This window comes from Mixophyes fleayi, chromosome 6 (assembly GCF_038048845.1).
Source record: "Mixophyes fleayi isolate aMixFle1 chromosome 6, aMixFle1.hap1, whole genome shotgun sequence".
In the NCBI taxonomy this organism is placed as follows: Eukaryota; Metazoa; Chordata; class Amphibia; order Anura; family Limnodynastidae; genus Mixophyes; species Mixophyes fleayi.
Genome location: NC_134407.1, coordinates 118,955,696 through 118,971,550, shown reverse-complemented (window position 1 = coordinate 118,971,550; position 15,855 = coordinate 118,955,696). Strand labels below are relative to the sequence as shown.

The 15,855-nt window shown below is 40.4% G+C and overlaps 1 protein-coding gene across 2 annotated transcripts in view; it reads left to right on the top strand.

Moving 5' to 3' along the window:
• Positions 1-15,855, top strand: part of ZNF511 (zinc finger protein 511) — a 39,154-nt gene that overhangs the window by 3,014 nt on the left and 20,285 nt on the right. For both annotated transcript variants that reach the window (XM_075217188.1, XM_075217187.1), the window contains exons 2-3: positions 4,277-4,350; positions 5,226-5,427. In XM_075217188.1, the coding sequence (XP_075073289.1) occupies positions 4,277-4,350; positions 5,226-5,427 (276 nt within the window). The remainder of the gene's footprint in view (positions 1-4,276; positions 4,351-5,225; positions 5,428-15,855) is intronic.

Genomic DNA, 15,855 nt, shown 5'->3' with positions numbered 1-15,855 from the left:
CTGAGGGAGATATCCGAGGGCAAATACCGGAGCAGGCACACAGAAGATGGGTAGATATCGTGGTCAGGGTAGCCGGAACTGATACACAGGTAGTCAGCAGGACGTGGTCAGGCAAGCAGGGTTCGGTACACAGGAATTGGAGAGCAGAATTGTAGTCCGGAAGTCGGGTGTGGTACACTGGGGTTAGAGAGCAGGGAAAGTCAGAAGCAGGTCTGGTACACGGGAGAAGCTAGCACAGGAACACAGAACTAAAGTCAGGAACGGAGGAAGTTGCTCTAACGATGCCCAGGCGTCAGAGCGAAGTTTACATGGAGGCAAGTTTGAATTCCCCCTACCGCAATCATGTGACAAAGCCGACACCCGGAAGAGAGAGCCGGGGCTACAGTGATCGTGGCGCAGGTACGGGGAAAGGTGAGTGTAACAACATGCACACACATCTTGGCATACTATTGGATATTTATTATAATAAAATACATCTTACAATACACAATCCTAAAAGGCATATTTCAACAACTCATACGAATGAATAGGAGACACATGAAATTTATTTTGAAAAAACAAAGATTGGCTGCTATTCAACAGTATTAAAATATTATACCTATAAAATAAACCGTTAATGAATATACTGCAGAAACCTAATTTAATGAAAAATAAAACACCATTTTAATATTAATCATATAGAAACAGTAATTCATATAAAACAACAAGGCCACATGGAGCCTGTGTAGCAACTGTCAGAGAGGCACAGCAAAGATAGAGCAGCGGGAGCGAAAAGTAAGGCGTGCAGCGGCATTGAGGGTAGAGTAAAGAGGGGGAAGGTGGGGCTTGGCTAGGCCAGAGGAGAAGATGTTACAGTAATCAAAGCGAGAGATTGTAAGAGAGTGAATGAGCGTTTTGGTAGCTCCCATGGTGAGAAAGGGACAGATGTTGGATATATTCCGGAGGTGGAAGTGTCAGGTTTTGGAGAGGGATTGAATGTGAGTTTTGAAGAAGGAGGAGCTAGTGATTACTCCCTGGGCAGCGTATTTGAGTGACAGAGCAATGGATCGTGTGCTCTACAGAGCGAAGGGGTGGAGTTGAGGGAGCCCCGAAAGAGGGAAAGACAATGATTTCAGTTTTTGAAATATTAAGTTTAAATTCTAAAGAGAAGCCGGGTTAAGGAACATTTTTTGTTGTTGTTTTTTTTTTTTTTCTTGAGTATGGAGGAGATGAGAGCATGTTTGAAGGAGGAGGGGAAGGTATTTGACTAAAGGAATAGGTGGAGGCTGTTTTTAAGGTGCAAGCAGAGAGGGCGTGGGAGGAGACAATTGGGTCAAGCGGGCAAACAAAGGGGGGGTGAAAAGGATAGAAGGAAAGAGAAGCAAGTGTGCTTTGAAGGTGGGGGAAAACAATCAGCAGCAAATCCAAAACAACTACCAAGTCAAAAAGTAATTGTAAAATGCATGATTTACAATATAGGTTACAGTGACCTGGAAATAGACTTGTTAATCACAGGAAACTACCATACTCTCTTTCATTTATAACCAATATTATCCAAACTGTTTGGGTAAGGTGAATAGCTCCATCAAGTGACATGGTCTATAGGAGCAGTACTGGGCTGTGTATTAAATTATTTGGGATAAATGTGAATACGCAACAAATAACCAATGCATTAATTTATTAGCCAAATATAGCTATTTTACAGTAAAATAGTACAGTTTTTAAGGAAACCGATATCTCTAAGAACCGAATATCTCTAAGAATATGAGTAAACCTTAGAAAATAGATACTGTATAGTGATTGTAATAAGGTGTGTGAGCAACATGATGGATGCTTGACTAATCTGTATACTACCTTGCCCAGAGAAAGCTTACCAGTGAGCATTGGCGTTAGTGCTGTATATGCCAATAACTATTTCAATTTAACATGACTTATTTCAGAGGAATACCTTTATTATAGTTACCTAATCTAACACTGTACAACTCTGAGCTAGATTCTGAAGGTAGTTAGCAATTCACCCCTGTCACAGCAATTAATTTATTTGGCTGAATTTTATAACCAGCTCATATATTGGAGACTGTGTGCTAGATACTGAGAGTAGCAATTGTTTGATGGAAGGGGACATTTTTAATCCCATAGGGACTATATATATATATATATATATATATATATATATATATATATATATATATATATATATATATATATATATATATATATATATATAGATAAAACAGAAATTTGTCACTAAGAAATTACTATAAAAATGAGTGACAATCTAAAATTTATATGGAAATAGATATTATCACACACCGGTCTCCCACGGCCGCCACTCGGGGACCGGCACGCGTATCTGCTCCCTGATCCTCTGTTTACCCCCACTCCGGCTGTAATGCCGGCGAAGGGCCTGCGCAGACTGTTTCACCAGTTCTACCTGTCCAGTGCTTCCATCGGCTGCTCCCCTCGGGCGCTCCTTTATAAGGCTCCTCCCCTCATTCCTCAATGCTGGTTCTTCGCGTCGGTCTCCTGGCCTGGAAGCAGCTCCCTACTGCTCGATGTGTTCGCTCTCTGTGTACTGCCGTTGATCTCCGCTTACCTGCTCCACTTGTTAGTGGTAACTGCCGCAGATCATCACTCCCCAAATCTCCAAGTGTGTGGTCGTAATTCACCTTTACATACTCCATCGATTGATGTTAACTGATGTAGTGCTCCATGTGTTATCTATCCTTGTGTACTGCCTCTACCTTCATCATCATCCACTCCTTAGTGGTTACCTGGGGCAACTCATTTCTTGTGTCTGTTCTCTCACTTCATACTGGGAACTTCCCTGGAAGGCCATCACCTGCAGGGTGGAAGCTGCGAAGCCCAAATTCCTTTGCAGGATTCCCTGGTGAAAACCTTCCGCTCTGTTAGACTCCGCGCCTCTGAGAGGCGTCCTGCCAATCCCAGTCATAACCAACAGGACCCCACTCATCCTAGCGGATTTGTGACAGCTATCTTGAGTATTTATTGGAGTACTATAACTTTATAAAATATTAAGAAACCAACCAGGTATTCTATTGCAGAATGTGGGGACATGAATCCATAAACACCACCTTCTATAGAATTAATAGATTAATAACCATACACCTCATTTTTTAAATCACTTTATTGCACTTTTTCACTTTTATATTTTGCTGCTTTTTTTAGAATACAATATTTTTTTCAACAATAAAAGTTTTAATACTTTCAGCTCGCAGCTCAACGTTAGAACTACCGTAATAACGGTAATTACGTGCAGTATTACCATAATAATGGTAGTAATGCGCAGGCCACATTACTTTTAACAGTAACGCGGCCAATTGAATATGCCCCTGTAAGAACGACAGAATAAATTGTTTATTATCTGCAACATGTGTAGTGATATGCATAATACGCAGATGCAATAACTCCACATGAGAGACATATATTAAGAAAGCAGCACAACAATTGTGCATTTGGTGCAAACCATAAAAGAAAGTAAGATTAGAAATAGTTGGCACTGTAAATATAATAGATGATGAATATGAATTTTAATACAAATCAATAAAATCTGTTTTAATGTATCTAGTCCCCCATTAGGAATAATTTTCTTTTGTGTTTTTGGATTACTCTATTATTCCGGGGAGCACCACCCACACAAACAGAATTATTTAACAACCATATTAACATCCTACTATATGAAAATTAAAAATTGGGTTGTGTGATATTTACTTCCTGGTGCGGATTTACACCATTGCGAAAGCTTGGGAGCTAAACAAGCACCTTTATGTATAAGTGCCGTCTGATAGTGAAGACTGATGCGTATGTATGCCAGAACATTTGTTTGCAAGTAAGAGAAACTAAAAATGCACTTTACGTACAGTATGCATTAAGAGCATCTTGATTTCTGTGTTTCATGTAAAAAAAAAATATATATATATTTTTTAAAGTATTTGTAGTAATGATTATTATATTAAGAGTTGTTAATGTATTTAAAAGATTTTTTTTGGCATGCGTTCTTATGGGACTTTCTGTAGTGTGTTCTGTATGGCTGCATATGGCATGTTAAGTATCAGATCATACATGTTAAGTATTAAAATCATACTTATACCTATATTCAAATGGAAAAGTATCTTGAGATCTGCTTGTATAATGGCGTATTGGTGTGCAATTCACATCCAATTTTTATAAATGCAAACTGCGTTCCAAGATGAAACTGGCCCGAGGGGTTCAAGTGATGGGAGGGAGATATGTGTACATCTGTATATGTAACCTGTGTCTCATTTACTATATGCAGGATGGGGATGTACATCGCCATTTATACCTACAAGATGTATTGACAAGCATTGGAAAAGTGGAAGAAAGACCCAAGTATGTAAATGCTCCCAAGCCTATTATTTTTTGCCCTCTTGTTTTTGAATCTGTGAATACAATATAGTTTACCTGAAAGCCATTTGTACCTTAACTAAACCCAACATTTTTAGAAACCATAATTTCCGTTGTAGTTTCGCTCACAATCTAAGTTTTTAAATAATACACTTTGCTTCAAAATGTAATTGACCACATCTATATGTAACTTTTTTTCACCAAATACACAGTTAAGTACAAACTAAGTCTTGCAACAGTCTCCCATATTTGCCTTCCAGAGGGGGCATGTTTATTTAAGAAGGGGTTGTCCAAAAGTGACAAAATGTTTAATAGGCATAAAATGATAATTGTAAATATGTCTTAATACTGTTAATTCAAAAACATGTAAAGCTTGAATGTAATCAAATCATCGTTAACTAGACATTTTGAACATAAATAGTGCTAGCCAGTCAGTTTGAATAAACTGTGGCAGGACTGTTTTGATGAAGGTCTCCTTGTCATCTGTGTGGGAACATTATTTTACAAGTGCTAGAGCCAGTATATCTATATTGCAATATTCTTTGTGCTTTAAAGCTGGATCAGTGTAATATATGTCTGTGACCATATTAATCATTGATCCAGGTCTTGGTTAGTTGTAACAAACATTGAGACTGCAGCTTGTGTGGGGTCCTTAACATGGAAGTCTGTTTCCATTTACAAGGCACACAAATGATACAAATTGTGACTTCTTGAATATGTGCAAATCTCTCATTAACCATATTAGCACTGTCAAGTGTAATTTACATATTTAGAAACTTGTGATTTCCTAGATAGGTTTAGAAGTTAGACAAAATATTTCTGATGACAAAAATAATTGTTGCTGTTTTGATTCTTTCAAGGTTGTCAGAGTTTCCCTGCCAGATGGCAGGCTGCGCTCAGATCTTTGATACTCTGGAGTGTTATGAACATCATTACAACACATTGCATCGAAATGTCTGTTCCACCTGTAAACGCTCATTTCCATCTGCCCGCCTTTTGGACATTCACATTCTGGAGTGGCATGACTCCCTTTTTCAGATTATGGCAGAGAAAAGCAATATGGTATGTGATATAGTAATATGCTGATTGAACACTGCTTCAACAAGATGGTCACTAGTCCAGTGTTATAAGGGCCAGTCCTATATTTTTATGCTTCTGCATTTTAGATCATTTTTTAAAAATGTATATAATCCGCTAGATATTAAGAGCACAATCTAAATGTAATGGTAAGTCGGTTAATAATAATCATCATCATCATTTATTTATATAGCGCCAACATATTCCGTAGCGCTTTACAATTGGGGGCAAACATAGTAAACATAAACAAACTGGGTAAAACAGACAAAGAGGTGAGAAGGCCCTGCTCGCAAGCTTACAATCTATGGGACAATGGGAGATTGACACATGAGGTTAAGTCTACATTTTGCATTTAGGCCCAGCTAGACTGCAAAGGTAAAAGTGACTCATAAACTAAATGATCCTGTAACACAACAATGTTGGTCAGGGGGTAGTTGTCTTGTGTGACACTGTGTAACAGGCTAAAGGTAGCAAAGTTAAGAGGGTGGCTGAGGAATATTCTAAGCTTGTCTGAAGAGGTAGGTTTTCAGAGAACGCTTGAAAGTTTGTAGATCAGAGGAGAGTCTTACTGTGCGAGGGAGAGAATTCCGTAGAGTGGGTGCAGCCCGGAAAAAGTCCTGTAACCGGGAATGGGAGAATGTAATGAGGGTGGATGAGAGACGCAGATCTTGTGTAGAGCGGAGTTGCCGAGTTGGGAGATATTTTGAGACAAGAGAGGAGATGTATGTTGGTGCAGCTTTGTTGATGGCCTTGTACGTTAGTAAGAGTATTTTATATTGGATTCGGTACAAAACAGGCAGCCAGTGTAGAGACATACAGAGTGATTCAACATAGGAATAACAATTTGCAAGGAAAATCAGTCTTGCTGCAGCGTGCAAAACAGATTGTAGGGGTTTGAGTCTGTTTTTGGGAAGACCAGTAGGGAGGGAATTGCAATAGTCAATGCGGGAGATGATTAGTGCATGAATTAAGGTTTTTGCAGTGTCTTGCGTGAGATATGTGCGAATTATGGAAATGTTCTTTAGATGTATGTAGCAGGATTTAGATATAGAGTCAATGTGGGGAACAAAGGATAGGTGTGAGTCAAGGATTACACCTAGGCAGCGAGCTTGTGGGGTGGGATTTATGGTCATGTTATAAACAGAGATAGAAATGTCAGGTATGCTCTTGTTGGTGGGTGGGAATATTATTAACTCTGTTTTAGAAAGATTAAGTTTGAGTTGGCGAGAGGACATCCAAGATGATATGGCAGAAAGACAGTCAGTTACACGTGACAACACAGATGTCGAGAGATCAGGAGAGGATAGATAGATTTGGGTATCATCCGCATAGAGATGATACTGGAAGCCAAAGGAACTTATTAGATTACCAAGAGAAGCGGTATAGATAGAGAACAGCAGAGGACCTAGCACTGAGCCTTGTGGAACTCCAACTGATAGGGGAAGCGGAGCAGAGGTGGCTCCAGAGAAATTAACAGTGAAAGAGCGATTAGAGAGGTAGGATGAGAACCAGGATAGAACAGTGTCTTGAAGCCCTAGGGATTGCAGCGTTTGTATGAGAAGAGAGTGGTCAACGGTGTGAAATGCAGCTGAGAGATCCAGGAGGATTAGGAGAGAGTAATGGCGTTCAGTTTTAGCAGTAATCAGATCATTGACAACCTTGGTCAACGCAGTCTCTGTGGAGTGTTGAGAACGAGAGCCAGACTGAAGAGGATCCAACAGGTTGTTAGCGGAAAGAAAGCGTGTGAGGCGAGTGTAGGCAAGCCTCTCTAGAAGCTTGGAGGGGCAACGGAGCTGAGAGATGGGATGGTAATTTGAGAGAGAGTTTGGGTCGGAGTTTTGTTTTTTTAGAATAGTAATCACTGCATGCTTGTATAGTGAGGGGAAAAATGCCAGTAGAGAGTGAGAGATTACAGATTTGAGTTAGAGGTGAAATGAGCACAGAAGACAGGGATCTACCAATTTGCGAGGGAATAGGATCAAGAGGACAGGAGGTAGAGTAGGAAGATAAGAAGAGAGCAGAAATTTCCTCTTCATTTGTGGGGTCAAATGAAGAGAAGGTGTCAGGGTAGTGGGAAGGAATTGAGCGGATTGCTTGTCGAGGAAGAGGATACCATTTCTAGTCTAATCTTGTCAATCTTGTCCTTGAAGTAGGAAGCAAGATCCTGAGCACTGATAGTAGATGGAGGGTTCGGGGTGGGAGGATTGAGAAGATATTTAAATGTATTGAAAAGGCGTTTGGGGTTAGAAGCCTGAGCATAGATAAGAGATTGGAAGTATGTTTGTTTTGCAGTGTCCAAAGCATTTCGATAGGAGTAGTAGATAGAAGTATATGTGAAGAAGTCATTAGAGGTGCGAGATTTACGCCAGTGACGTTCTGCTTTACAGGACAGTGTTTGAAGATTTCGTGTTGCTTTAGTGTGCCACGGTTGACATCGAAGTCGACGTGTAGTATGTAGTGTCGCTGGAGCCACTTGATCAAGGGCCGTTGCTAAGGTTAGATGAAAATGAGGTACTGCCATCTCAGGGGATGAGAATGTAGAGATAGGGGAGAGAAGGTGTTGGAGAGAGGTGGAAAATTGTTGAAGATTAATAGAATTCAGATTTCTGCGAGTATGAGGAGGCTTGGTAGAGTTAGACAGTAGAGCGGTTAGGGCAGTGGGGGTGAGTGAGTAGCTGATAAGATGATGATCTGAGAGGGGGAAGGGTGTGTTAAGAAAATTAGAAACTGAGCAAAGTCTAGAGAAAACAAGATCAAGGCTGTGGTCATCCTTATGAGTAGCTGATTCAATCCACTGGGAGAAGTCAAGTGAGGAGGTTAGAGAGAGTAGTTTGGAAGCAGCTTTGGAAGGTGGGTTATCAATAGGGATGTTGAAATCACCCATGACGATGGTGGAGATGTCTGAAGATAAGAAGTGAGGGAGCCATGCAGAGAAATCCTCAAACACATCACCTGTCTCCCCTCTCTTTCAAAGTCCTTTAAATGTGCCCTTTGGAATGCACGCTCTGTTTGTAACAAACTTACCCACATTCATGATCTCTTCCTCTCAAAAAACCTCAACCTTCTGGCAATAACAGAAACATGGCTCATGCAATCAGACACTGCCTCACCTGCAGCACTTTCACATGGTGGCCTCCATCTCACCCACACCTCCAGACCTGAAGGCAGACAAGGAGGTGGGGTTGGACTACTTCTCTCCCCACAGTGCACATTCACAGTTCTACCAAATGTCCCATCACTCACGTTCACATCTTTTGAAGTACATGCTATTCGCATTTTTAATCCATTCTCTCTACGTGTTGCGGTGATCTAGCGTCCCCCTGGAGCGCACCAACAATTTATTGAGGTTTGCTATAGAGCGGTAGTGCTCTGATGTATGTGTGTGTGAGGAGTGTGGGGGACCTGGATTAGGTGATATATCACCAGCTAATAGAAGCAGAGTGAGAGAAAGATAGGCAAGGGGATTGTAAGATGTGTGACTTTTTATTTTCAGGCGACAGGTGGAGGCTGTACTTGTTAGAGACAATAAATAGGACAACAGTTCATGGGTGTTAACTAGAGGTGAGTGGAGTAATGCAGGTGCAATATGAACAAATGTTTGTGTTGGTGGAGGGGTGAAAGATGACACAGTTCTAAATATCATGCCATGAAAAAAGACCAATAAAAGCAATTTGTTAAACATTGTGAAAAAGGAATTAAAGCCAAAAAGTAAGGGGATTTTAAAGAATTACCTATTTGTAGTGTTCCATATAGATAGACAAGTAATGCAGAAATAGGCTGTGGCAGATGTAGCTTATTACTGGAAGTAAGATCAAGTCAAATGTATTCCAATGTTTGTCCAACTGTGTTGTCTAACTGTGCATTTTCGTCCACTTTGTGAGAATTACACCTGCAGCATCTTACAGAAATGTAAGCTATTCTATTACTATGTATTGTATGCTCTGTGATTCTAATTTGCTTGCGTACCACCTGGTATAATGTTACCCTTTAGCACTGAACCTCATCAACCTTGCCCTGGTTTTTGCTACAAATAGATGCTGCAAATAGCAAACAGTGGAATATTTCGTTTTTTAGTGCTAGAATAAAAGCCTACTACAACATAGAACACGTGTAAGTGCATGTAGCTAAATGTTCATCAGTCTTAATGGTTAGTGGTGAACTGCAGTCCTCTATTTTTGTCAAATGCCTTATTCAAAGCTGGACAGAATTTGACATCATCGTTCAGCACGAATATCATTCAAAGTGAACTCAGCTGCGACCAGTTTCAATGGAGCTGGCAGATTTCACACAATTGAGTCTACTGAAAGTCATTTATACAATCTGGAATAGGATATTGATGAGAATCCGTTTATACTGCAAAATATTATAGTTACAGAAGAAGCAGCAAAATTGTGATTTAAACAGGATTGTTAACTGCATTAATGTTGTTCAAATAATCATAACCTTAATTTCTAAACACTCTTTGTTTATCCACCTTTTCATAAGATAAAACACTTTAAAAAAGTAACAAGTCTTTTCAAGTATTGACCAAGCATATGCATAGTTCTGAGGAGTTACTTAATTAATCATACAATTTTTTATTCATTCTATTAAAAATGATAATGTGTCATAAACATTTGTGGGTAAATGTATCAAGCTGAGAGTTTTCCGGTGGGTTTAAAAAACCAATCAGATTCTAGCTATCATTTATTTAGTACATTCTACACAATGATAGCTAGAATCTGATTGGTTGCTATAGGCAACATCTCCACTTTTCAAACGCCGGAAAACTCTCAGCTTGATACATTTACCCCGTGGAGTCACAAGTTAAGTGTACCAAAAGATATTTGGTGATAAGAAGGGCACTTGTCAAGGTTTGTATAATATACACTATTAAGCAAACATTTCTATTAGCTAAAAGGGGCATGGTATCCATTTGCTCACAAAGTTGATTATTTCCTATATTTATTTTATGTCTACAAAATTTTCTCTTTCACCCTCTGGTTGTTCCTGTGAACATATAGTCCCTATTGGCAAAAATTTATTTAGAGTCATGCGCAGATCCAACTAATAGGAGCAGGTTTGCACCTTGACAAACCATGTTGCTATGCAATGGGTGGAAATGCATTTTTTACATTCATACCACTTTCATACTGCCGGCCCGGCAATATCCCTGGTTGTTAACCCGGGATATTGCCGGGGCACAGGGCAGTATAGATAAGAAGATTCCCGGGTCGGGCGGGTTCATACTGCACCTGCCCGACCCGGGTTTTAGAAAAAAAAAAGTGTAAAAAAATGTTTTAATTAAAAAAAAATACATAACAAATGTTTACTTAACTTATTTTCAGCCAGCGTTGTCTCCGGTGCGTTGCCGGCTGTCAGGGGGACCTCTGGGTACTAAAATGACGTAATTTCTACTCCATTAGAAATGACGCAAAAATCCCGGGTTTTAGACCCGGGATTTTGTGGTTGGACTATTCATACTGCACCAAGACCCGAGTTTTTCAGCGTGCCTCTGCAAAAACCCGGGTTTTTGGTGCAGTATGAATGGGGTATCAGTTAAAAAAATGTGCCCGCTTTTTTTTTTTTTTTTATCCAATATTTTTATTTAAGTTTTGAGAGTAGTACAAAGGAAAGAATATTAACAAAACACACATAATTGAGTTCCAAGGTAAATATAGAATTGAATATCATAGGGCAGTGGTTCCCAAACTTTCGCGGCACCCTTAGAGTCTCCATATTTTTTCAACACATCCCTCCAAAATAATTACAGAGCAGTCCCATTTTATAAGTAGTTGGGTCAAAAAAACATAATAAGTATTTAGACCAGGACAGAAATACTTATTTAGTTGTTTGCAAAGATACACATAAATCGAAGGGAAAATAATATTTTGATATATTTTTTTCAATTATATTTCTGTCAAAGAATAATTTACAGCTAACTCACTCTGTGCCCCTGCATCATCATCCACAATCTCTGTGCCCCTGCATCATCATCCACACTCTCTGTGCCCCTGCATCATCCTCCCCACACTCTGTGCCTCCTCTGCATCCTCACCCTGCCCCCTCCTTCATTCTTTTGCCCCTCCATTGCTGTTACCTATCACTATTCCCCTCCGTTTCTTTACTTATCATACTTGACCTTCTTTCTTCTATTTCTTCTGTCTTTTCTTCTTACCAATTGGGCGGTGCCTGGGAACCAGCATCCTTACTCCTGCCGCTTGTCACTGAATGTCGGGCATGGTGAAGCCCGGCATTCAATGAGAAGCGAGGTGGGAAGAGGATTCTAGGTCCCGGGCGCCGACGGATTGGAAAGTTGTTGGTTTTTTTTTTTGTTTTTCTTTTGTCCCCTGGCAGCCGCGGCGCACACTTTGGGAACCTAGGTCATAGGGCATGAAAACTTGTTGACAATAAGATACAGCACAATATTCTGGAATTTACTGATAAGGTATCTTTAAACACTGGCATTACCCTTAATACGGTAAATTCAACGGTGGATTTCTACTTGCGGCTCCCTGAGCTGGGAGATGAAATCTATGTTAAAATTACCATATTAGCGGTAATACCGTTAACGCCGCGATATTCGCGGGAAAATTGAATCGGCCCCATAGGATTCAATAATCTTACTTTAATGCCATAGTGTTTTATATATACAGTCAAGTCCATAAATATTGGGACATCGACACAATTCTCATATTTTGGGCTCTATACACCACCACAATGGATTTGAAATGAAACTAACAAAATGTGCTTTAACTGCAGACTTTCAGCTTTAATTTGAGGGAATTTACATCAAAATCAGGTGAAAAGTGTAGGAATTACAACGGTTTCTATATGTGCCTCCCACTTTTTAAGGGACCAAAAGTAATGGGACAAACTGAACAATCCTACATCAAACTTTCACTTTTTAATACTTTGTTGCAAATCCTTTTCAGTCAATTACAGCCTAAAGTCTGGAACGGATAGACATCACCAGATGCTGGGTTTCATCCCTTGTGATGCTCTGCCAGGCCTCTACTGCAAATGTCTTCAGTTCCTGCTTGTTCTTGGGGCATTTTCCCTTCAGTTTTGTCTTCATCAAGTGAAATGCATGCTCAATCGGATTCAGGTCAGGTGATTGACTTGGCCATTGCATAACATTCCAATTGTTAGCCTTAAAAAACTCTTTGGTTGCTTTTGCAGTATGCTTCGGGTCATTGTCCATCTGCACTGTGAAGCACCGTCCAATGAGTTCTGAAGCATTTGACTGAATATGAGCAGATAATATTGCCCGAAACAGTTCAGAATTCATCCTGCTGCTTTTGTGAGCAGTCACATCATAAATAAATACTAGGGAACCAGTTCCATTGGCAGCCATACATGCCCACGCCATGACACTACCACCGCCATGCTTCACTGATGAGGTGGTATGTTTTGGATCATGAGCAGTTCCTTTCCTTCTCCATACTCTTCTCTTCCCATCACTCTGGTATAAGTTGATCTTTGTCTCCTCTGTCCATAGGATGTTGTTCCAGAACTGTAATGGCTTTTTTAGATGTTGTTTGCCAAACTCTAATCTGGTCTTCCTGATTTTGTGGTGAACCCTCTATATTCACTCTTGTGAAGTCTTCTCTTGATTGTTGACTTTGACACATATACACCTACTTCCTGGAGACTGTTCTTGATTTGGCCAACTGTTGTGAAGGGGTTTTTCTTCACCAGGGAAAAAATTCTTCTGTCATCCACCACACTTGTTTTCCATTGTCTTTTGGTGTTGCTAAACTCTCCGCTGCGTTCTTTCTTTTTAAGAATGTTCCAAACAGTTGATTTGGCCACACCTAATATTTTTGCTATCTCTCTGATGGGTTTGTTTTGATTTTTCAGTCTAATGATGGCTTGCTTCACTGATCGTGACAGCTCTTTGGATCTCATATTGAGAGTTGACAGCAACAGATTCCAAATGCAAATGTCACACCTAGAATCAACTCCAGACCTTTTACCTGCTTAATTGATGATGAAATAACGAGGGAATAGCCCACACATGTCCGTGAAATAGCTTTTGAGTCGATTGTCCCATTACTTTTGGTCCCTTAAAAAGTGGGAGGCACATATAGAAACCGTTGTAATTCCTACACCGTTCACCTGATTTGGATGTATATGCCCTCAAATTAAAGCTGAAAGTCTGCAGTTAAAGCACATCTTGTTAGTTTCAAATTCATTGTGGTGGTCTATAGAGCACAAAATATGAGAATTGTGTTGATGTCCCAATATTTATGGACTTGACTGTACCATATCAGTAAATTCCAGTGTGTTTTATCTAATATCATAAGTCAATAAGTGCCTAACTATTACTTAAGTTTAAGGCATTAGGATGAGTCCAGCTCATTCATGCATATTATTGCAAGGGAGAGCAGAAGACCAGAGTAGCAACAATGAGATGAGTTGGTTAACTAACAGTGCCATAGATGCATAAGGGAGGAAAGGGATGGGGGAGTAGACCCAAGCCTCGTCATATGAGGGAGAAGAGAAACTTAAACAGGGTCAAATTCGGCAGCAAGGGACTGCACCGCATATCTTTACTTTGCCCAGCGTGACCAAGCTTTAAAATATTTTGGCATAGTATAAAATTTCACTGCTTTTCAATGCACATAAATACCTGCATTGCAATTCAGAATTGAGCTATGATGCTCCCCCTGACCGTTAATAAAGCCATAATGAATGGGTTAACTCTGTAGTCAGCTGTGTAGTACAGGAAATAGAAACATCCCATGAAGGTATATAGTGTGATTCCTCATTCCCCTAGTGTTCCTTTCCTGTGTCTCAGCTGAATGCAGTGTTTAAGTATAATTTTGGCGTTTGTGTGTTTTCTTTTTCCTGGTTTTCCTTTTTCTTGTATGTTCTGGAGGGTCCCAGCGACACATCCCACGGCGTACAAGCAGAGATCAGTGATAACGCCCCTGGGGATGCTAGTTGCTAAAGTGGTGTAGTGAACATGGGGCCTGGCTTCTGAGCCTTCCCCTTGGGTGCGTGCATGTGTTATCACTCCTGGTTCAGAGGTTATAGTCGGAACAGAGCCCTAAAACAACATGAGACCTTGAACCTGTCTTCTGTTCCCTGCACCCTTCAGGAGCACTATCTGTGGAATATTCTGCTGTTATGGAGCCTGAGACCATCCCCAAAAACCTGTAGAGCACCCATTCCAGGTAAGCCCCTTACTTAGGGATGCTTTCTACATTTTTATTAGTTGGTAATTCTTCCTTCTCAGTGCTCTTTCAGAGCCTGTTGAAGGAAAGAGTAGCTACAAATCACTATGCTTGTCTGAGCATTTTGAAACTGCTTTCTGTGCAAGCTAATCCTCAGCCCATGTCACGATCTGCCTGCAGCATACTGCTTTGCCTGGCAGCTCCTGCCTCCTGGACTATCAGACTTTATTATTTGTGTTCACTTTATGTGCTAGCAGCCAGTACCTCTGATCACCAGAGGTGCTGCTATTGTGCCTGCTCCTAGTTCCTTAGGAGTTAACACTGCCTCACTCATTATCTCATGCACCTGGGTGTGTTCCATTTATACCTGTCTCTCCCAGCATTCAGGGCTGGTTATTGTTGTCACATCCTGATCTGGTCACTTCCTCCTGTTGTGCTTTTGGATTCATGCTGCTGGAGATCTATCTCAACATACATTCTCCTGACCTGTTTCTTATGTGAACCTGGGACTTACCTGTGCATTTCCCTGTACATGCTGCCTGGAATCTTTCCTCACCTTCCATTTACATGCAACTGCTGTATATCTGGTAATTTCTGCAAGCTCATGATTTCATCACCTGTTCATACTCTCCGGCAATAAACTTTGTTTGTTTTTTCACCTTATCCATGGCTCCTTAGCTATATTTCTACATTGATCCGTGACAGCCCAAAAGGGCCACTGCTTAGCCTTCTGAACATTGTGGAATTGATTTCCAGGATTATGATGGCAATTAAGGACACATTTGTCACAAATGAGTATTTATATGCCATGCAAGAGGTTAAGAACGTTAGACCACAGACAAGTGTGGATCTGCAGCCTGTTAGGCCTGGACCGTCTGCTTTGTGGTCATTGTGTTCTCTCATTGATTCCGAACAGTCATCTGACAGTGAGTAAGGTGTATCTGAGATGATCCCCAGGTCATGTAACCCTGAAGTTGTGAATGTCCCCCTAAAACATATTACTAGTACCATGTGGTTTGATTATACACCAGCTTCTCTCCAAGATTTACTTTTTGAGGATCATCAGCATAAAGACAGAGTGTTCCAAGTGGATGGGTTATTTATGATTTTATTAATAAGGAATAGTCACACCAATGTAACTGTCGCCCTTTTAAGTGCCGACCATCACAGTGCCAGCTTGTTTGGCTCTCTGTTTATAGCAACGTTGCCGGAAATGTTCTGTGTAACTATTTCAGTAACTATCCATTTTTTT